Source organism: Haliaeetus albicilla, chromosome 8 (assembly GCF_947461875.1).
Source record: "Haliaeetus albicilla chromosome 8, bHalAlb1.1, whole genome shotgun sequence".
NCBI classification, from domain to species: Eukaryota; Metazoa; Chordata; class Aves; order Accipitriformes; family Accipitridae; genus Haliaeetus; species Haliaeetus albicilla.
The window spans coordinates 12,332,510-12,352,978 of NC_091490.1; the positions used below are offsets into that span (position 1 = coordinate 12,332,510).

At 64.5% G+C, this 20,469-nt stretch overlaps 3 protein-coding genes across 13 annotated transcripts in view; all 3 read right to left on the reverse strand.

Annotated features, from left to right (window-relative positions):
- IPO13 (importin 13) overlaps positions 1-1,459 on the reverse strand; it is a 32,676-nt gene extending 31,217 nt beyond the window's left edge. Inside the window, exon 1 of one of the 2 annotated variants that reach the window (XM_069788919.1) lies at positions 1,111-1,459. In XM_069788919.1, coding sequence (XP_069645020.1) covers positions 1,111-1,176 — 66 coding nt within the window. In that variant the 5' untranslated portion in view covers positions 1,177-1,459. The remainder of the gene's footprint in view (positions 1-1,110) is intronic. The other variant, XM_069788920.1, reaches the window with a different exon arrangement.
- Positions 1,460-1,670: 211 nt separating this feature from the next.
- ARTN (artemin) lies at positions 1,671-8,886 on the reverse strand. Of its 3 annotated transcripts, none has more exons than XM_069788925.1 (4): positions 8,053-8,886; positions 3,729-3,799; positions 3,413-3,602; positions 1,671-3,042 (listed from the first exon to the last, which is right to left on the reverse strand). In XM_069788925.1, exons 2-4 carry the CDS (start codon positions 3,792-3,794, stop codon positions 2,606-2,608), a joined length of 693 nt encoding a protein of 230 aa, XP_069645026.1. In that variant the 5' UTR covers positions 3,795-3,799; positions 8,053-8,886; the 3' UTR covers positions 1,671-2,605. The 3 variants fall into 3 exon arrangements, with proteins under 3 accessions (XP_069645026.1, XP_069645025.1, XP_069645024.1); XM_069788924.1 differs by lacking the exon at positions 8,053-8,886 and adding an exon at positions 6,822-8,005; XM_069788923.1 differs by lacking the exon at positions 8,053-8,886 and having other exon boundaries at positions 3,729-3,947.
- Positions 8,887-11,284: 2,398 nt separating this feature from the next.
- The window catches only part of ST3GAL3 (ST3 beta-galactoside alpha-2,3-sialyltransferase 3), a 194,293-nt gene continuing 185,108 nt past the window's right edge, over positions 11,285-20,469 (reverse strand). For all 8 annotated transcript variants that reach the window (XM_069788930.1, XM_069788926.1, XM_069788932.1 and 5 more), the window contains one exon: positions 11,285-15,685. In XM_069788930.1, coding sequence (XP_069645031.1) covers positions 15,596-15,685 — 90 coding nt within the window. In that variant the 3' untranslated portion in view covers positions 11,285-15,595. The remainder of the gene's footprint in view (positions 15,686-20,469) is intronic.

Consider the following 20,469-nt stretch of genomic DNA (forward strand, 5'->3'; position numbering starts at 1 on the left):
GGCAAGCTGCTGGGGAGGGACGGGTGCGAAACACAAGCCGTGTACCCACCAGCATGCCCGTGGGCATCACTTTGGCAAGGAACTCTGTCTATTCTTATCGAGGAAAAATGAGGACACTGGGATTCCCACTAGCTGTCTGGGGACCGAGCTACAGATCGACAGGCTGTCGGTCTCCGAGCAGATGTCTGGCTACAGGGTGAGTGGAAGGGAGCAGCGCTCTCTTGCTGTTTGCCCTTCAGGGATGCATCCTCCGCTGCCCTGCCCCCATCACCTCCAAGCCGGCCCAAGGGAAGGTTTTTGCTCGGCTGCCTTCCCCGGCACTGGCTGAGGTGCCCTGCTCGGTCTCCGTGATGAACCCCAGGTCACGGCGGGGGCTGCTCGGGGCTCTTCCCAGCAGTAGCGTGATGCCGGCAGGCCTCGGTTTGCCACGGCCGTTCCCTGGATCCCAGGTTTCGGCAATCACGACCTCGCTCCTCTTGCCCTGCAGCTGCTTAGGAGGACCTCGAGCATCAGCAGGAGCGGGGGAGCTGGACCCCAGGTTTAGACAGGCACCGCCGGGCCATCTGCCCTCTGAAGGCTTCTCCCAACCGTAACTCCCAACAATTCCCAGCACCTGGCAAGAGTCCCTTCCCGGCCTGATGGGGACACTGATAATGTCGGGCTTCGCACAGACGCCCCTCGTCCAGCGGCCAGGACTAGATCCGCAGGCTCTCCCTGCCCGGCGCTGCAGCACGGCGACCCAGAGGACGCCCGTCGGGGACACAACTCCTCCCTTCTGCTCCCATTTCTGCCACATCATTTTCCCTCCCCGGGCTGCCCCGGCGCACAGGAGCCGGCGGCTCCACCTCCCGCGCCGCGCACCGGACCCCCCCGGGCGGGTCCCCGCCGCCCCCGCTGCGGGCAGGGCGGGCAGGACAGCGGGGATGCCGCCCCGCCGCTCTCCCCGGGCCCGACACCGCCGAGCAGGTGCCCCCCCCCCCACCCCGAGCCGCAGCCCCCGCACCCCCGCGGCAGCATCAGCATCCCGCAGCCGCGTCCCCCCCGCCCCGCCAACGCCGCGGGTGGGCTGGGGGGGGACGGGACACGGACGACTCGGGGCGGCTCGCTCACCTTCTCCACGTTCTCCACGGTGAAGTCGAGGCCCTGCGGCGGCGGCGCCTCCGCCCTCCGCTCCATGGCTGCGGCGGCGCTTAGGAGGCGGCGGCGGCGGCGGGCGGGCGACAGCGGCGGCGCACGGGCAGCCGCATCGCGGCGGGACCCGCCTCCCCGCCCCGGCGAGGGCGGCGGCGCCGGGGCCGCTCGGCTCCCCTCGGCTCGGCTCGGCTCCCCTCGGCTCGGCTCGGCGCGACAGACAGCGGCGGTGGGGCCGGGAGGCGCCCGAAGGACGCCCCGAGCGGCACCGCCGCCCCGATCCGCTCCGGCACCGCCTGGCCCCGCCGTCCCGCAGGCGCGGCCGGGCAACCCGGGACCTGCCGCAGCGCCGCGCCGCACGCCGGGAACGGTAGTCCCGGCCCACGCGTGCCCCCTACCGGGCACCGGCACCGAGCGCCGCCCCTGCTCCGGCAGGAGACCCGCTTCCCACCCTCGCGCTGCCAGCCCACGGGTGGCAAAGACGCCGGGCACCCCTCGCCCCACCCCCCCCCCCCCCCATCATGGGCACAGGCAGGGGCTGGACACGCAGCCCATCGCTTTATTGCTACAGGAAAAGGCGACTGTACAAAAATAGAGTTTATCCCTCAAATTTTACAAATAATAGAAAAAGGGGGCTGGGGGCACGGGGCGCCGGGGTGCTGCCCAGGGCTTCACAGCAGCGCTGGGGTTAAATTACACCCGGCCCCCGGGGGCCCAAAGTCATAAATAGGAGCTGCCGCTCGAGAACAATAAATAAATAATTTAGAGTAATAAATAGTTTAGTGCCGCAGCACCGCGGGGGCAGCGGGGGCACCCTGCCACCCCCCTGGGAGCTGGGCAGGGGTCCCGGCGGGTGTCCATGCCCTGCCGTCCTGCAGAGCACCGGGGGCTGCTGTCAGCCCAGGTGTGGGGCCCTCACCCCACGCTGGTGCAATTTGGCCCCGCTGCACCCCTGTCCTTGGGGACACCCCCTCCCTGCAGCGCAGCTCCGGCCACCGCCAGCCCAGGGTGCCCAAGGGGACAGGGGGGTTTTTGCCCCCTTTCTCTCCCCCTCTGAAGCTTGGGTGACACTTGGCCCCAGCTCCCCTAAAGCAGGGGTGCGGGAGCACCAGTCCAGGCAGGGCACAGGCAAGCCAGGCGCTGCTGGTGGACACCGGGCTGGCAGACCCCTGCGAGCAGTGAGGATGCTCCATACCCCCTCCAGCTCCTCTTCCAGGGCTGAGCTGGGGTGCACCTGGGCAGGACCCCAGGTAGCTGTCGGCACTAGCTGCTTGGCACTGAGCGGGAGGGGGCTCAGCCACCCAACCCCCCCCCACCGTTCACAGCTCCATCTCGCCTCTGTCCCTTGTGGCCATGTAAAACCGGGGGCACCAGCCTCTGCCAGACCCTTCCTCTGAGCGCCGGTGCCACTGCCTGTGGCAAGCTGGGGTCTGCTGGCGTGCGTCAAGCTGGGGCCGAGCCGGCGGCCCCCTCCTCAGCCGATGCAGCTGCACTCGGCTGCCGAGAGCTTCTCCACCGTCTGCCACGTGTTCTGCACGTCCATGAAGGAGACGGCCTCGTAGCGGGTGGGCCGGCAGCAGGGGTGGCTGAGGACCCGCTCCTGCGGCCCTGGGGCGATGAGCTGCTGCCGCAGCAGGCTGCCCAGCGTCAGGTCGTAGTTGCTGCGCGCCCGGTGGCAGGACCCGCTGCAGTACTTGAAGAGCACGATCTCGTCCGAGTTGAAGCCCAGGCCCAGGTCGCGCACCTTCACCATCAGGTTGCGGATGTGGCAGTTGCGCCCACGGGTCCCCCGTGAGGGTTTCCGCATCCCTTTCTTGCCTTTGCCGGCACCCGGCGGTGAGCGCTCGGCACGCAGCAGCAGGTCCTCCGCCAGCTCCGCGGCGCCAGGGCCACCCGTCGTCGCATTGTCCCCTGCACGCAGAGGGGACGGCACTGTCAGACCCCATCCCGCACCCGCCACCCTCCTGGGGCCTGCCTAGCCTGCCTGTCCTCCCGCTGTGACCTGCAGACCCCTCCTGACCACCCACCACGGCACTGGCCGGGTGGCCGTGGGGCAGTGGGGTGGGTGGGCACCCGGCCAAGCATCTTCTCATCCCCAGGGCTCTGCCACCATCCCTGGTATGAAGCAGGGGGCCCCATGTGTTCAGTCCCCCCCAGCCAGGCCCCGATGTGCAGAGGCAGCCCTGCACAGGCTGGGGCTCACCACAGCAGCTCCCAACCCGCCCGTGCCCCACACTCAGGGCTACCGTGCCCAGGCTGGGGGTCCTGCCCCAACACGCACCGTACAGCTGGCTCCAGGCAGCGGCGAGCGGTACCTCCACGCCATCCTCCACAGCTGGGCTGGCGGTGGCCATGCCCCGCGGCGTGGGGGCCGTGTCCAGCGTCTCGTTGCAGTGCGGCGTTCGCAGGTTGCCCGCGGCCAGCCCGGCCAGCAGCGAGAGGATGGCGAGGAGCCCCCACAGCGTCCCCTCCTGCGACAAAGCACAGCACAGCGGGGTGAGCCCTGACCGGGGTCCCCACACCAGGGACGAGGCTCCATGAGCTGGGGACGGGGACGTGTGGTCCCAGCCATCGCGGCCAGCCAGGCCTGGGCTCACCTTGGGCTGCGGGTGCGTGGTGGGTCCTGCAGGTCTCAGCTCTGGTGGCTCTGCTCGCTGCTCCATGCTGGCTGCAAGTGCAGAGGTGTGGGTCAGCATCCACGCAGAGGGGATGGGGTAGACATCGAGCTGGCCGGCTGGGAGCTGGCACACCTCTCCCCTGCCCCTGCCAAGCATGCCATCCTCTCCCTCACCCCCCAGCATCCCGCAACACCTCCTGCACCCCATGCATGATCCCCTCCCCCATCCCTTCCCCACAGAGCCAGGCATCCTCGCCACCCCGCGCACCCCTTCCAAGAGATTTGGCGGCTGGGGCGGCCCAGCCTTTGCCCAGCACCTCTCCTCAGGGGGATGCAGCCACCGCCTCATGCGAGCGGCCCGGGATGCCAAGCTGGGCCGTGAGGCAGCGGCTGGGGCTGGGAGCGCTGCGGGGGGGGCCCTTTTCCCATGGCCCTTCCCTGGGAATGTTTTTCTTGCTCGCGGTGGGAGCCTGACCTTGGAAACTCCAAATCCATTAGCGCAGGGTCCTCGGGTGCAGCCACCCCCCTGGCCCTGTGCTGGCTCCCCAGCCCACTGCCTGCGCCGAGCTGGGACGTGCAGCCCCAGAGCAGCCCGGGTGAGTGGGGCTGTGAGGGGCAGGCAGGTCCCGTGGGGCCATGGTGGGGTGTGGGGCACCACACTGGGCTCGCTGTAGTCATTCACCCCAACACCACTGCCCAGCATCCGCTGCCCCCACACACACAGGGGAATTTGGTCCCCGCCATGCATGGTCCCAGTGGAACTGCAAGCACGGGCTCAGGGGAGGGATGTCCCCCAGGAGGTGCAGGGGCAACTCCCAGTCTGCAGCCACATGTTGCACCTCCTTCCCCAGCTCCCCCAGGGTGTCCCAAGCCAGGATCCCCCAGAGGTGGCTACCAAGGTGGCTTGAACCCTCCTTGGCCCGTCTGCTGCATTCCCTGACTCTTGGGACAGGACTGTCCCCTCGGAGCTCAGTGGCAGTCTGCAGCAGGGAGTTCCCCCGTCCCCTCCATGGCTTTGCCCCGGCACGTCCCAGGTGCTTCTGTAGCAAAGCTGGGATGGGACACGCTAAGGAGAGTGCTCCTGGCCAAAAAATGAAGGGACACGGCTGGGCACTGCTGGGACAAGGAGACAAATACAGTTTCCCCAGTCCCCCCAGCATCTCTGGGAATGGTCCCCAAGTCCCCGTTGCCGCATCAGATGCCACCCTGCACTCGCCGTGCCGTGGCAAGGGGCTGCGATGGGCACTGTCAGGCCCGTGTGCCTCCTCTGGGGGTCGTGCACCAGGCAGGATGCGTCCCCGGTGCAGGCAGGGCTGGCACCGGGCCCCCCGGCCCCGCCAGCCGCCGCAGCCTGGCCAAGCACAGCCCACGCAGCACGTCGCTCCCGTGGCGGCCTGTGGCCCCCTGCCAGCCGCTGCCGCCAGGTCATGGTTTTCCCAGGCCGGCACCCTCGAAGGGGCCAGGAGAGGGTCCCCGCGCCCCGCTGGGAGTGGACGGACCCCCCCCGCTCCCCGCTCTCGCGGCCGGCCGCCCCGCCGCGGGCCCTCGGCCCCAGCATCCCGGCGGAACGGAACGGGACGGGACGGGACGGGATAGGACGGGACGGGAGGGAGCAGCCGGTGCAGTTCAGGCTTCTCCCGTCCGGCGGCAGCACGGCCCCAGGCTCTGCGGCGGGAGCGCTGCCGGCGGGGCGCCGAGCGAGGGCAGCCTCCCCTCGCCCCCGGGAGCCCCGGAGCCGGGGCTACGGACGTGCCCCGCCAGTGTCTCCGCAGACGCGGAGCCCCGTTCCCGGGGGCAGCTCCCCGAGCGCGCAGGACCGCAGCCCACGCTGGCCCCGCAGCCCCGCTCGGCCTCTGCTTTCCCCCAGCGTGGGCAAGGCTGAGTCGAGCTCCTGGGCACCCCACGGGGGTGCCAGACCTGCGCCCCCGACGGCAGACCCCCGCATGGGGGGGGATGTGGCTGGGGTCTGCCCCTGCCACGGCTGCAAGAGCCCAGCTGGGCCATTAAGAGGCGCAGGAGCCCCTTCCAGGGTCAGGATCAGGCCCATCCATGGGAACCGCCCCCCGCCACATGTGTCCCCTGCCCGGGGGCTGAGCAGCAGCGTGCTGGGGTAATCCCTGTGCGGGTCACCCCACACCCACTCGCGCAGAGCCCCGGCGAGTCCCGCTGCGCACAGGGCGCTGGGGGAGGCGGGAGCCGCTCGCGAAGCGCATCCACGTGGGGCCAGCGGGTGTCCCAGCCCCGGGGTGAGGGTCTCGGCTCATGGAGTGGCCGCTTTTGGAAGGGGGCTCTGCTGGGGCCTCGCTCGCCGCCGCTCCCCGTGCCGGCCCTGCAGCCGCCCGTCCTGCCCGGCAGCGCGGGGGGATGCCCGGAGAACCCCACGGGCACCTGCGGGCACCGGCGGAGCCGGCGGAGGCCCGGCATCCCACCGCGCTGGCCCTGGCAGAAGGAGTGACGGGGAGGTGGTGGTGGGGGGATGTCAGAAATCAACCCCACGTGTGACGCGGAGCTGGCACCCGCCCCGCAAAGCCGTGGGAGGCCGGAGTCGGACACGTGGGGCACACGGACGAGACCACACTCGGCCCCGGCCCGGGGAAAGCAGAGCCGGGGGACACCGGGCGGTGCCGGCCCGGGCACCCCGACCCCGGGGCTCTCCCCCGCCCACCGCCCGGGCAGCCGGGACACAGACCTGCCCGACGTGCCCAAAGGGCCGGGGCGGGAGCCCGGGGAAGAGGCGGGTGAGACCGTCCCCGTGCCCCCCGGGCACCCGCGGTAGGGTCCCGCCTCTCCCCGCCCGCGCAGGGAACCCCGTCCCCGCCGCAGCCCCGAGCTCTTCCCGCCGCCGGGCCGGGCTCGGCACCCCGGGAGCCGCCCGGCGGGGACCTGCCGGGGGGCGGCCCGAGCCCCCTCGGCGCCCCGCGGGTATTGCCGGGGGACGGGCGGCGAAGCGCCCCCCCCCCCCCGCCCCCCCCCCCACTCTCCCCCGCAGCCCCGGTACGAGCCGCCGCCGAGACCCGGAGCCGCCGGCAGGCTGGGGCGGACGCTGCCGCCCGCCGCCCCGGCCCGCACTCACCGTGCCCGCGGCGGGGACCATCCCCCGGGCCGCCGCCTCCCCGCATCGCCTCCGCTCCCCGCCGCCCCCCGCCGCCCGCCGCCGCCGCGCCGGGGCGGGGCGCGGGCGGGGGCCGGCGCTGCCCCGCCGGCACCGGCACCGGCTCCCGCCGCTGCTCCCGGTGCCGCTCCCGGTGCCGCTCTCGCTGCGCCTCGGGGTGCGTGTCCCGGTCGCGGTGGGCCTCGGGGTGCGGTGCCGGTGGCGGCGGGCGGGCGCGCAGTGCGGGGCAGCGGCGGCTCCATCCCGCTCCCGCCGCCGCCGCTGCCGGTGTCAAATTCCAGCCGCCGTCACCTGACCGGTGGGGCGGGCACCGGCACCACCACCGGGACCCCGATCCGCGCCGGCACCAGGATCCTGACCGGCGCCCCGACCCGCACGGCGGCGGCACCGGGACTCCGACCCGCACGGGCGCCGGGACCGCCCCGGGACCGCTCCGGCACCGCGGCGGCACCGGGATCCCGTCAGCAGCAGGAGCCGCGGCCCGACCCGCATCAGCACCGGCTCCGCGCCGGGGCGCGCACCGCCGCCGAGCTCCCGCGGAGCCTCGCACCCCGCCGGCAGCGGCAGCGGCACCGGCTCCCCCGGCGGCCCCCGACCCCCGCCACCACCACCCGCCCGCCCTCCGGGCCTGCGGACACCTCTCGGCACCGCCGGGCAGGCGGACGGACGCGCAGCCCGGACGGACGGACGGACAGACGGACGGACGGACGTCCCCCGAGCGGGGCTCCCTGCCTCGACGGCCCGGCCACAGCGCCGGCAGGACGGACCCACGGACAACCCCCGGGGACGAGTTCAGCCCTCCCCGGAGCGCCCCGGGAGCAGACCCCCGCGGGGACCCCACGCCCGGCGGCGGGCGGGCAGAGCCCCCCCCGGGGGTCCCCTCGCACAGAGCGGGCCGCCCGGGCCCGTGGGGACCCGGCGGGGATGGGTTTGGGGCGGCGGGGGGGGGGGGGGGCAGAGCGGAGGGCCATGCGGACAGCGCCTGGGCCGCGGCGGGGCCGGCCGGCGTCCCACGCACCGCGGGCCACCGCGGGCCACCGGTGCGCCTGGCGTTCACGTCCGGCCTCGCCGGAGGAGGAGTCCGGCCTCCCCGCCCTGCCTCCCAGCCCGCCCGCGCCCCGCGGCCACGGCCCCACGGGCGCCCCGCGGCCGGGTCCACCCCGGCGGGGCCGCCCGCCGCCGGGCTCCTTACCTCCGCCGTCTCCCTGCCTCCCTCCGCCGGGGCCGTCGCAGGCCCCGGGGACATGGGGGCCGGCTGGCGAGCGGAGCCGAGCCCGTGCGAGTCCTTACGTCACCGCCCAGGGCCCTCCACGTCCATCCCGGGGCTCTCAAGTGCTCCTTGCAAACGTGCCAAATCCCGGGGCCGCCTCCGCTCGGCCCCGCTTCACACGTGCTCCCCTGGCCGGAGCCGGCCGCCGGGGCGCAGCCCGGGCCGGGCGAGCCCCCCCGGGGCCAGCCCTCATGGCCCGCCGGCCCCCCGGGCCCTGCCCGCGGCGGGGTCCGGAGGCGTTCGGGCGGGCGGCGCGCCCCGGGATGCCGCCGGCCGTGTCATCTGCCCCGGCAGCGCTCGGCCGCCTCGGCGCAACCTCCCCGGGCTTATATAACTCCCCGGCTGGAGCCGGGCCAGCGGCTCGATCGCCGGCTGCGCCGTGGCTGCACGCCGGACCCGGGTCGCCCGTGGGGTCTGCCCCGGCACCCGGGTCCGTCCAGCCCCGTCCCCCCCACCACCACCGCGTGGCGTTAACTGCTTCCCCGCCGCACGGCAGGCCGGACCCCACGGTCCTGCGGCAGGGAGGGCCGGCCGGCGCGTGCGAGCCGCCGGCGGAGCCGGCCGCCTCGTCTTGTCTCATCTCGTCGGATTATCCGGCGCGGGGATGACAACTCCCGCGTCCCTCCTGCGGCATCACCTGCCAGGGAATGCGCTGACACGGGCGGCGCCGGCTAAGCCGTCCTCGCTGCCGCTGGCGGGGACGGTGGAGGTGGCACGCGGCCCGGAGCTGCTGCCCCAGCTCTGGCGTGGCACCGCGTGGTCGCCCCCCTGCTCCCAGCACTCCCAGCGCGGGCGGCTTGGCCAGGCCTGCGGCCGTGGGTGGCTTCACACCTGCCAGCGGGACCGCGTGGGAGGGTGGGCTGTGCCGTGGGGTGCCATGGGGCCGCGCTGCCCCACGGCCGTGGCTTGAGGCTGCTCCCATCCGCGATGCAGCTGGCAGAGGTGATGCCCCGGGGGCCTTGGCCCAGCAGAGGTTTGGAGGCCCAGGAGCACCCTTGGCGCGGGGAATCAGCCGGGGCAGGGGACGGGGGACAAGAACAGCATCCTCTGCTTTGCCGGGCTGCAGGCTAACAGGGCTGCCTGCTTGGAAAGTTTCCGTGCAAGTGGCATGTCCTGCTCCAGGTTGCCTGGCTGTTGCTGGGGGCTGGGACCGGCCACAGGCCTCCTCATGCAGGGGGAGCTGCCCAGGAAAGGCTGCCTCCCCCATGGACAGCCCTCGGAGCTTGGAGGCAGCCCCAAGTGCTGGCTCACCCCAGGGGTTACCCCATTCCCTCCCACCTTCCCCGTGGGTTGGGCTGGTCCTCATGTCCCCAGGGCGCAGGCGGGAGCTGCTGTGGGTGTGCTGGTGGTGGGCAGCGGGCTGTGAGGGGCACGGCACAGGGGGATATCCAGGGGACCCCATATGGGTGGGCCCACGGTGTCCCCGGTCCTGTGAATGGGGTGGCTGTGCAAAGCCATGCAAAGCCTGGCGTCTGCCCTATTCCAGGTGTGCTCCCTTCGTGGCTGCTGCCCCAGACACCTGGGGGCCCTGGCTCCCCCCTCTGCCCCTGCCCCTGGGAGATGTGACCCCGCTGCTGCTGTCAGCCCCGCTGATGTCCTGCCAGCGGCACCTCCTCCCTGTCTACCCGAGATCACAGTGGCACGAGGTGGCACAGCCCAGTGCTGTGCCTGTATCTGGGCACTGCTCTCTCCCCTTGGGCTCTCACAAGTATCGGCTCTGCCCTGGGGAGTGCTGAGCGTGGGCCAGGCCCCACAGGGTGCTGGGGTGCAGGGCAGGGTCCCCAGCCCCACAGGTCTCCAGACAGATGGGTGACCTGCTCCCTGGCTGCTGCTGGCAGCAGCTGGCTTGGTGCCTCCCAAGGCACCACCTACATCAGCCTGTGCTCCTGCACCCCCAGGGCTGGGATGTCCCCGTGTCCCTTCTCTGGTCTGGAATGAGCCTTGCAGGGCCAGGGCCCGCTGTGACATCTGTCCCCGAAGGTGCCACCCTTGCGTGAGGCGGGATGGAGGTGATGTGGTCCACTCGGTAGGACTGAGCACACCGTGGCTGCTGCTATGCCTGTGTGAGGCTGTGGCTTGGTGTGACAAAACATGTGGGAGACAGCTGTGATGCAGACAGACCAACCGGTTGCACCGTCCCCATCTCAGCAGTGACACGGCTCCTTTGGGGACACCTGCTCCAGAACAAGTGTCCTTGTCTCTGCTGACCTGAACGTCCCACGGGCCGTCCCCATGTGCCCCAGTCCCAGGCTGTGTACTCTCCCCTTCCAGAGCCCTCCCAAGGCCAGGACGGGGCATGGGCCACCCCCGGGCTGGCCCAGCCCGATGGCAGCGGTGAGCCTGCTCTTTAACGACTGGGAAGAGAGGAGGGCAGGAAGGAGGGTTTGAGCAGCTCCAGCATTTCCTCTCTGGGAGGGATCTGGAACTTGCAGCCAGGCAGCGGGGAGGGCTGGGCGGTTGCCTCTGCAGTGTCCCATCGGTGCTGGCAGGAAGCCACCCCTTGCGTTTAGGAGCTGGCGGGTCTGGCAGACCGGTCACCCACCTGGAAGCAGCCACCCCATTCCCCCGGGTGATGGGACTGTCCCCGACTCGTCCTGTGGCTCCGGAAGCCCTGTGGCATCGCCGGGGTTTGCCGTAGGAGTTACGCTCCTCCTGCTGGGACCTGGCAGGTGTTGGAGCCAGTCACAGCCTCAGCCCCCGGCTTCCTAAAACGCTTCCTTCCTGGACGCTGCGGCGAGAAGGTCACTTGGCCGGACACCTGCCTTTGTTGGGGCCGCACCCAGCCCAATTGCTGCCGTGACCCTCGGCAGAAAGCCACCCCGCTGGCAAGGAGTCCCTGAGAGAGTGGGCAGAGTCGCAGGCAGCCCGATCCCGGTAGGACAAGCCCCCACCCCTCTGCCCTCTGACATGACACTCGCCCAACCCGCGAACCCCTCTCCCACCCCTCAGGTCACCTGCAAGGAGGAGCACAGCCCTCTCCTGTCCCCAGCACCAGGCCAGTGGCGTCGGCCAGCTGCAGCTCCCGGCAGCTGCCTCTGGGTTACTGTGCTGGAGGAATCAGCAGTGAAACCAGGCTGGGGACAGCCCGAGCAGGGGAATCCCTCTGCCTCCCCTAAGAAAGGCCAAAGGCAGCAGAAGAAAGAGGCCAGCCAAGCTTGTTTGATAGCTTTATTGCTTCTGTGATATGACTGAATTGATGTGACATAAGCTGGCTTGGAGGAGCCTGCAAGACTCTTGCCCTCCCTGCCTACAGGGGAAATTAAAAAAAATCGGAGAAACTAAAACTAATTTTAAAAACTCATTGAGTTCTTGCATCTCAGCTTGGTACAGTACCGGCGAGCGCACTGGCCTTTGGAGCGAGTCCCTGTGCAGGCTGTGCAAGGAGCCAGTGCCCGGAGGGGCTGGGTAGTAGCTGGGTCACCCGCACCGAAGGACACATCTCGTAATACTGCATGTGATACACGCTTGGAGTGATGGCACGTGCTGTGCTGGTGCCGGTGGAGCTCAGCGTGGCGGCCAGGCAGTCTGGAAGCCCTTGTCCATCCCTGCTGCTGCCTGTACCCAGCCTGCCTGCCCCTGTTCGCTACAGACAGACGGACAGCCCTGTCCTGACACCTTCCCCCTCTCCCAGAAGTGCCCACGCTGAGGGGTAAAGCAGCACGGCAGGGCGTCCCTGCTGCTCCCTCCCAGGAAAGGCAGATGCTGGAAGCCCAGAGATGCTGGGCTGAGGGATGCTGGGCCACAGAGGATCCCACAGCTGGCTCCTGCTCCCTGGCCATGGTGCCTCCGTTTGGCACATGTGAGCTTGAGGCCACAGCACGGCCAGCCCTAACAGGGTGAGCTGGTGCAGGGAGCCCGATGCCAGGGTGGTGGGCCCTGGGGAGGGCTGTACACCACAAATGCATGAGCAGCCTGTGCTCATGGTGTGGTCAGCGCAGCAGCAGCTCTCTGGCAGCCGCTCTCCCCCGGAGCAGCATGTGCTGGCTGGCCTGCAGCTCCCCAGACCTGCTCTCGGCACCAGCTGGAGCAAAACCCCGCTGCAGTAGCTGGCTCCCCGACCTCCCTGCACTCCCCCGGCCTCTCTCTAAGCAGGTTCCCTGCCACCCGAGTGGCCTTTCTGCACCGCAGCGCGTCAGAGGCGCCAGGCAACCCCGCTCTATATTTAGGCTGTGGAGAATTCCCCTGGGCTCTCCCTTCTGAGCTGAAAAGGTGAGTCACTGCGAGGGAGAGGCCAAGACTCACATCCGTCCCACTGACCCTGCTCTGACCTGCGCGCACCGCTCTGAGCTGGCAGGACTGCAGCGTTTCGGAGGGCGGGAGGTGGCTGCAGGTGCACACGGGGAGGCAGCCAAAGGAACGGCATCCAGGAACGAAACCCAGCGCTGCGCGCTGCTCCCGGGGCTGGGGTGCACACCCCCATTGCCCGGCCATAGGGCTGCTCTGTGGGTGTGCTTGCCCCACCGCTGTCAAATGGGACAATGAGTTAGAGGGGAGCCTTTGGCCCCCAAATAACCCCCCATCCTCTCTTTCCTTCTACTTGCAGGTGGTCCTGATCCACCACAGTCACCCTGGGCCATGTGCTCATCTATTCAGCCTGGGCACTTTTGCCCGGAGGCCCCCGTCAAGGTGGAGAGAAGGGCTTGGAGTTACCTCCCTGGACTGCAGGGACAGCTTCCCATCAGGACCTGTCCTTGGCCGTGGTGGGGAGCTGGGACACGAGGGAAAGCAGAGCAGTGGCCATGCTCTCTCCTTGGACCTGGAGCCAGTGAACTGGAAAATAAAGGTGCCCTATAGCTTTGTAGTGTTCAATAAAGCAGACTAAATCAAATTAATGCCATCACAAGCCTCTGTTGCGGTGCTTCACCCAGGGGCTGGAGAGGAGGCCAGCACGGACACCGAAGGCTCTTCATCCCCCTCCTCCTCCTCCTCCTCCTCCTCCTGGCTTCAGCCACCTGCTCTCTGGCATCTCAGCTCACTGTAGTGTATGGATGCAGCTCATCACCCCATCACTGTCCCGGGGCTCCCACAGCAGCTGGTTAAAAACCCAGTTCAAGCACCAAGGTGGAGGGCAGATGCCCACCTTTCCCCAGCCACAATCTTGGCCAGGTCCAGCCCAGGCACCCCCACTGCCATCGTGGCAGGGACTCTACAGACGACGGTCCCAGGTCCACGCTGACACACAGGAACTGCAAAGGGAGTGCCACCTGGCAAGAGCCATGGAAATCCAGTCCCTTGGGCTCCTTGAGCAGGAAAAACAAATTGGGGGAGAATATTCAAAGGAGTATCTGCCACAGCATATGCTCAAAAACCTGCTGGAAACCTCAGCTCTCCAAGCTGGAAACTTCACGGAGCACCCTGGGGGGAGGCATGTACTGGGGGGAGCAGGGACCACCTGGCTGGGAGGCCAGAGGGACAGCAGAAGGGACATGGGAAGGAGGAAAGGGAGAGCCTCCCAGCATCTGTCTTCTGCAGCCTGGAAGGGGCAGGCAAGAAGCAGCCATGACCAGAAGCTGGACAGGACTTGTCCCTGAGCAAGCTCCTTGGCTATGGGCACACCACACAGGAGAGGCTCCTGAGGGTCACATCGCACACTGGTCTGTGGGCAGCACCCAGCACCATGTCCTGAGAGCTGCCTCTACCTGCTGCCTGGTCTCAAACCATTCCATACAGTTTGCTCCTCTGCCTCACACCTGAGTCACTGCCTGCCCCTCCTGCACATCCCCTGTGGGGTCTCAGCACCAGAGCCACAGCCCCCTGCAAGTCAGCGGGAGCAGAGGCGGCCCAGGGGAACCATGCGAGCCCTGCTCTGAGCATCCCTTGTCCATGTTAGGGCCATGTTCGGGCCAAGTTCTCCCTTGAGGTCAGAGCAAGGCAGACTGCAATCCTTGGGCTACGTCAGATGCAGCGCCAGGACCATAAGCCCAGCCAGCATCTCTCCGGGATCCCCCTCCGCTGACCCCAGCACTGGCTGGCTGCACGCTGGTGCCTCAACACACAGGGACTTGGCTCAGGACAGTGCCCATGGGTGCAGTCCAGCACGCTCCATGCTAGGAGAGTGTGGGAGCCGATTTCCACCTGTAACCATTCCCCTCGCAATCCCCCTTCTGCCCATGCTCTCCAGGTGGATGAGACCACCCTGCTGTCCTCACACTCAGCTACGTTGCTCAGTTTATTTCAGCTCCTCTGAAATACGTATACAAATCAAATGTGCAAATACTGCATCTCGGGACCAAGACGGCAAAGGAAGGGATGCACTCCTGAGAGCAGGAGGAGCAGCAGTGCTAGAGCAGCACGGGAGGAGCTTGGAAACGAAGTGAGCAGGGGTCGAGCAGAGAGTGAGGGTTCCCAGCAGGCACCCATCTGTGCCAGCAGGCTCCATCATCACTGAGGTCACACGTCGCTTAAATAGGGAACATGATCGAGTCTTGAACATAAACATCTTCGGCAGCCTGCTCTCAAACTGTAAAGCTTCAGATCTCTGTGCAAGATCTGACCTCCTTCCAAAGAATAAATTACACATTTCCCACACAAAAATAAAGCGAGACGCTGTCCAGAAACGGTGACACCAATCTGCACGGACTCCACGGGGGCCCTGCACAGCAGGCACAAACTGAGAGGCCTGAAAGCCTTGAGCACAACGAGGCAGGCTCCTCAGTGCCATGACAGGCAGGAAGGTGGGGAGGGTCTGCTGCAGGCAGAGAAAGCCATTCGCTCCCTGCTCCACCTTGGGGTCAGGGCAGAGGCAGAGCAGGGCAAATGGCTATGGAAAAGGCAGCCAAGTAAGTGGCTGCTGCTGCCGCCTCTACGCAGGAAGCAAGGAAAAGTGCAGAAAAACAAACCCGTGCTCATCTCCATCCAGAAGCTCCAAGTGGAGAATGAGGGAAAGCCATTATTCTCCCTTCGAATTACAGCAGCACCAGCGACACCAAAGTTTTGGACGGATTTGTTTTCCTGGGGAAAGGTCTGAGGCCGGTGACAACGCAGATGGAGCATGGAGAGGCCGGGCTTTTCGCAGGGCTGTGCACAAGCAGACTTTGCCTTGCACTTGGTATTTCTAGTATGATTCCAGCAGAGTTTCTTTTAAAAAATAATACTTTGTACATTCAGGCATTGCTGCCTCGGGGCAGCATCACCTCCCATTTGGCACAATCGTTTTATTCACAAACCTTTCTTCTCTCTCCTGAGTCTTTCCTGTTTTAATTCAGGACACAGAAGATCCGTCTGCAATGCAGAGTTCAAGAACTGCCCACTCAGCCCCTTGCCCACCTCCTGTCAGCTCTAGGCCTGGAGGCAGCAGATGCAACCCTCGTGCAAACTGGCAACGCGAGAGGGTCTTCCCAGAGCACCTGGGCATCTCTGTGTGTCTTCAGTGAGGTGGGATTCTTGCGGCGGGCTGCCAGTGCCTGCTCCCAGAGCTGCAGCGTGCGTCTTCGTCTCCTCCCTTGGAGGCAGTGGCTGCAGCCACTCAAATCCCACTAGTTAGGTCAGTGATAACTCGGGCTTTCACCAGCTTCCGCAGGAACTCCTTCTCCCGCTGGATGTTGTGCGTCCAGGACTGGAAGGAAATGGGAGAGACAGGAGGTCAGCAGCTATCCTAGCCAAGCATGCTCCCGTCCCCCACGTTGCGGGAGACTCCAGCTGGGGCAGGGCAGTGGCTTCTGCCAAGGAGACAGACCCCGCTGCGGACCAGAAGAGCCCTTGCAGACCAAGGGCCTTCTCTTATCTAAAGCCGATGCAGCCAGCAGGGTCAGACCCGTGTACCTGAGGTAGGAGGTCTTGCCACGGGCTGCGTGAAGTTCTTTTGGCACGGTGAGATCGGGGCAACCCAGGTACCTTGGGCAGATGTAGCTGGTTACAGTGCCCTCCCAAGCCACCGCACACAAGAGTCCAAGAGCGCAGAATTAATGGTGATGTATGGCGGGGAACAGAGCTGGCAGAGAACACGGTGGCAGGACATGTTTGTACACAGCTCTCTGCCAAGGGAGGTCTCTGGGGAATGCATGGGGGTGCATGCAGCTGAAAAGCCCCAAGACCAGCCCCATCAAGGCCGGCTCTTGCCTTCTGCTAGCCCTATCAAGAGGAAATCACATGCTAAAGGTTACACTAACACAATGCGAAGGATGAAATGGTCACATCTCCCAGCCAGGCATTTCAGGGCAGTGAGTGATTGCTATAGCCGGTGTCAGCCCATCCAGATGTGTTCCCTGCAGCAGGCTTTAGCTGTGATCACAGCATCTGCCATCACCCCCTGCACTTAATGCGGGCGTGCATTAACGAAAGTAGTAAGTGGTTTGTCTCCCTGGGGAGACCAAGGCACAGCAGGGAAAAGCAACTTTCCCCAATATCTCCCAACAGCACAAGAATCCCAGTAAATGAATCCAGTTCCCCAGCACAGTGCTCTGGCCAGTAGGTAACCTGAGCTCTAAATAAGATCTGGACCATGATAAAATCAGTCTACAGGAGCCTCCCTGAAATGGCCTCAAACCAACAAAGCGCCAGCCCAACAAGCCCTCTGAGGGCACTCTGTCATAGGTATCTAAACCCAGTTTACCCACCGCAAACCGTGGGCACCTGCCTGCAAAGCACTGGTTGTACCCATCACACAATGTGCATGTGGCTCTCCTGTCATCTGCTGCTTGTCCTGTCCTGTCCTGTCCAGGACGAGGAGCTCTCAGCCACAACTGCTGTGTGGCACTGACAGCCCTGGTCATGGTGTGCAGCCTGCTGCCAAGAGGTCCAAGGGACTGGAGGTCCCTCTCTAGATCTCCAGCACATTTGGAAATACCTCTCTTGCTGCTACTATGCGTTTACAAGCCACTTCCATCCCCTCAATGCACAGGAATGATGACAGTTAAAGCTGCTAAGGAAAGTTCAGGCAGGTCTTATCTTGTAACCTGTGTTCAAAAGAAGTCTTTGAGTTCCTCTGCTTCCACTGACAGTTACCTGAATGCTGCAAAGGGTGCACCAGCACTGGGAACAACAGGGCCACATGTGGTAAACTGTGCTGGTGCTCTTTGGGACTCTGAAAATGCGGAAGACCCCATCTCTAAACTGAAAAGATGCTGCGCAGAAACAACTCAGTGCTTGGCTTCTGCTAGCATAAAAGCAGAAACTGAAAACTGGCACTGGGAAGAAAGCTGGCTCGTAAAAGGAAAAAAACAGGAATTTCAGAAAGCAGCAGTGGAAGCGACGGTGGTGCAGAGCAGAGGGAGCTGGGAGAACAGGGCTGTGTGTGCCTGTCACTTGGAGCCAGAAAGCCAGGATCCCCCAATGTGCTGGAAACAGTCCCACATGTGGCATGTCAGCTGGGGGTCCCGGGCTTGGCCCCCACCATGCAGCAGTGCCTCTTCTGACAACACAGCCCCTTGCTAGGAACGCACGGCACCGGCAGAGGCAGCCAAGTGTGCGTGTGTGCTCCTGCCAACAGGCAGTGAGCAGCTGTCTGCTGGCACAGAGGCCACGCTGGGAACACCAGGTCTCAATGCATTTACTTACATCTGGCTGGGCTTGTTGTTCAAAGCCTATCTGGAGCACCAGGGAGCCTGATGTGCCTGATACATCATAGCACAGTCTGATCCCTCCTTCACGTCTTTCAGCCTCATCAAACAGTATGAGAAGCCAACCGGTTTCACCCAGGGCAACCTGCTTGCGTCCCTTGGTAACTGGGGAAGCAGCCACTTCCAGGCAAACTCAAACCACCTAAAACGTCACCTCAGGCCACATTCAAGTGCCTCATCTGATGGCAAGAGGAAATCTGCTTTGCGAAAGGTGCAAGTGGAGCAGGAATTTAAGTACAGGAGGTGGATAATAAAACTTTGGGTGATACAATTGCAATCTCTCACATTACGGCTAGGTCTGGCTCCAGCACCGACTGCAGGGCTGCTGGCAAGACCTATAAACCTCTGGCTGTTCAGCATCCAGGCTGCTCTATACCCTGGGCACTGCAACAAACTCCTCCCTCCAAGCAGAAAGTCACATGTAAGGGAATTCAGCCTCCCACTTGATTCATGAATCTTAGTGGTGTCCGGGGCAGTACTCTCAAATGTTTTGTGGCTGAATGTAAGACCACAGACGAAAAGGATTCCCTGGTGAGGATGGGCTTTCGTCCCTCCCAAAAAGAACTAGCAGGGTGCTCGGTGTGGTGCTGCTCCCCCCACGCCCGACAGCAACGCAGGCAGGGGGGATGAGGCATGTCTTCAACACCAGCTCCAGTTACTGATTACAGGAGAGGGACTCACCCCACTGACAGACAGCGCTAACCAGGTGAAGGAAGCTGCATTCCAGCACCAGCGGCAGCAGTGGGGAGAAGAGCCGGAGCAGAATTCTCAAAAATGCCAGAGAGAGGCAGGCACCTCACTCCCATTGCCCCAACAGGGGAAAGGCAACAAAATACACCCTAAACTCCAGCAGGTTTCAGGGTGTATACACCCTAAATAGCACCCTGGATAGCACAGCCTGGGTAGCACACACTGCCAGCAGGACTTGGCAGGCGAGAGGGCTCTGTGAGCTGGCTACAGGGTCTTGTGAAAAGCCAGGTCTTGGCAGGCTCAGGTTTGCTTTGGGGCCAGGACCACATTATGGCTGTTGTAAGGGGAAGTTCTCTTTTGCCACCCCTCACTGGGTATGCCGAGGTGCTCTGTGTAACCAAGCTTGCAGGCAAGTTGTCCTGGAAATCTTTCAGCTGACGCAGTGTCCTGAGCTGCATCAGGATGATAAGAAAGAGGCAACGGTCTGGCCACCTGTGTCCCCACAAACAGGGTTGTGCTGTCAGAGTGCTCATTTTGACATTTTAAGCAGAGGATTGTGAGCAGGACCTGTGCCTGGAGGATGATTACATGAAGCAGCTGCAATGTTGGTGGTTTATTCCTGCTACTCCTGCAAAGAAGCCTTTTCCTGCCCACGGATGCTGGATGCACTTTGGCTGCGCTGGCAAGATGCTCACTGTCCCTTCTGACTGCTTTGACCTTCTTCCCGTGCACACCGAGCCATTACTGCCTCATTTCCTATTCCTGTACGTGGGATTGTTCACATTCACAAACCTCCTGCCCCAAGTCCTGAAGCTAAACCTCAGCATCACAAGCAGAAAATTCCAGCTCTTCTCTCGTGAATCTGCACCTCCAGACAGCAACGGAGCAGCTTGGAGCATTCACTGCCACCTCCACCCTCTTGTCCCTGCACGTCACCACCACTGCTGCTCCTGCAACCTGGCAGACTGGCTCTGCCCTCTCCCTGCTCCACTGCTCGCATCGAGCAGGCGTCAGTACAGCTTCCACTTGTGCAAACAAAGGGGCTGCTTGTCTGAGCCCACAGCCAGAGTAATGAACTTCTGGGAGTTCCAATAGGAACGTCGCAGGAGGCTCCAGAGCCCTTCTTGTTCTTTGGGGATCAGGCCGGGATTTTTTTGCTTTGGGTCTTTCTCTGTGTAGTGAATGTTTGCTCTTTTCAGCAGAGAGAGAGAAGCAGCAGGAGGAGACTTTGCCCTGCAAGCACATGCACTGTTATGGCTGTCCATCCCAGAGAGGTGGCAGTGCGTCTGATCATTTGGTCACAGTTGTTAGATCAAAATTTATCATCAGTTAAAGCCACCTTTCAGGGTTATGCAAATGCAGCAACCCCAAACCACCTGTTCTTTTTTTCTTGACAGTTCCATGAGGAAGCACACAACATTCTTTGTCCCTTCAAAAGAAGGCAAGTAGAATATTTTAAGACTAGGAAAGTGTTTCAGAGACCAACCCAGGAGGAAGGAAGGTAAGCTCCCCATCTGTAATCAATTACAATCAGGGAATGCCTCAGCTTCAGAGCACATTAGTCATATCAAGTATATTGCAATATCTTAAAATACAGGAAGATTTAATCAGAGAGAATGAAGTCAATGAGGAACGCATTCAAGAAAAACAGAAAGTTGTAAAGCAGGAGGTTTCTCAATTCTGTTACATCCTCTGTATTTCTGCAGGTCAGCAGCATTTCTCCCTCAAAACCTACACAGAAATCACAGCAGCAGCAAGAAGTGCTACTTCAGTGGTAGCAGTCGGTTTCCAGTCTCCTCCAGTGCCAATTTATCTCTGCCTTTAACCTCCACTGCCTTGTCTCTACAGCTGCCTATTTTTCATGATTCTGCTGTGCCCACGCCCTTGCTCTGGTCCCGGCATGGTGACCACTCACACTAGGTGTTTTGTGGCCACCCAAGCAGCAGTTTCACCTCCCAGTGCACCTCCTGTGACCCCAGTGCCCTGCCTCGTTCAGGACCCGTTGCCCCCTCCTCAGTCCATCACCCCAGACTGCCCCGTCCGCCTGCACCCCCTCGGCAGTCACAAGTACTGAAACAAAAGGGAGGGCTGG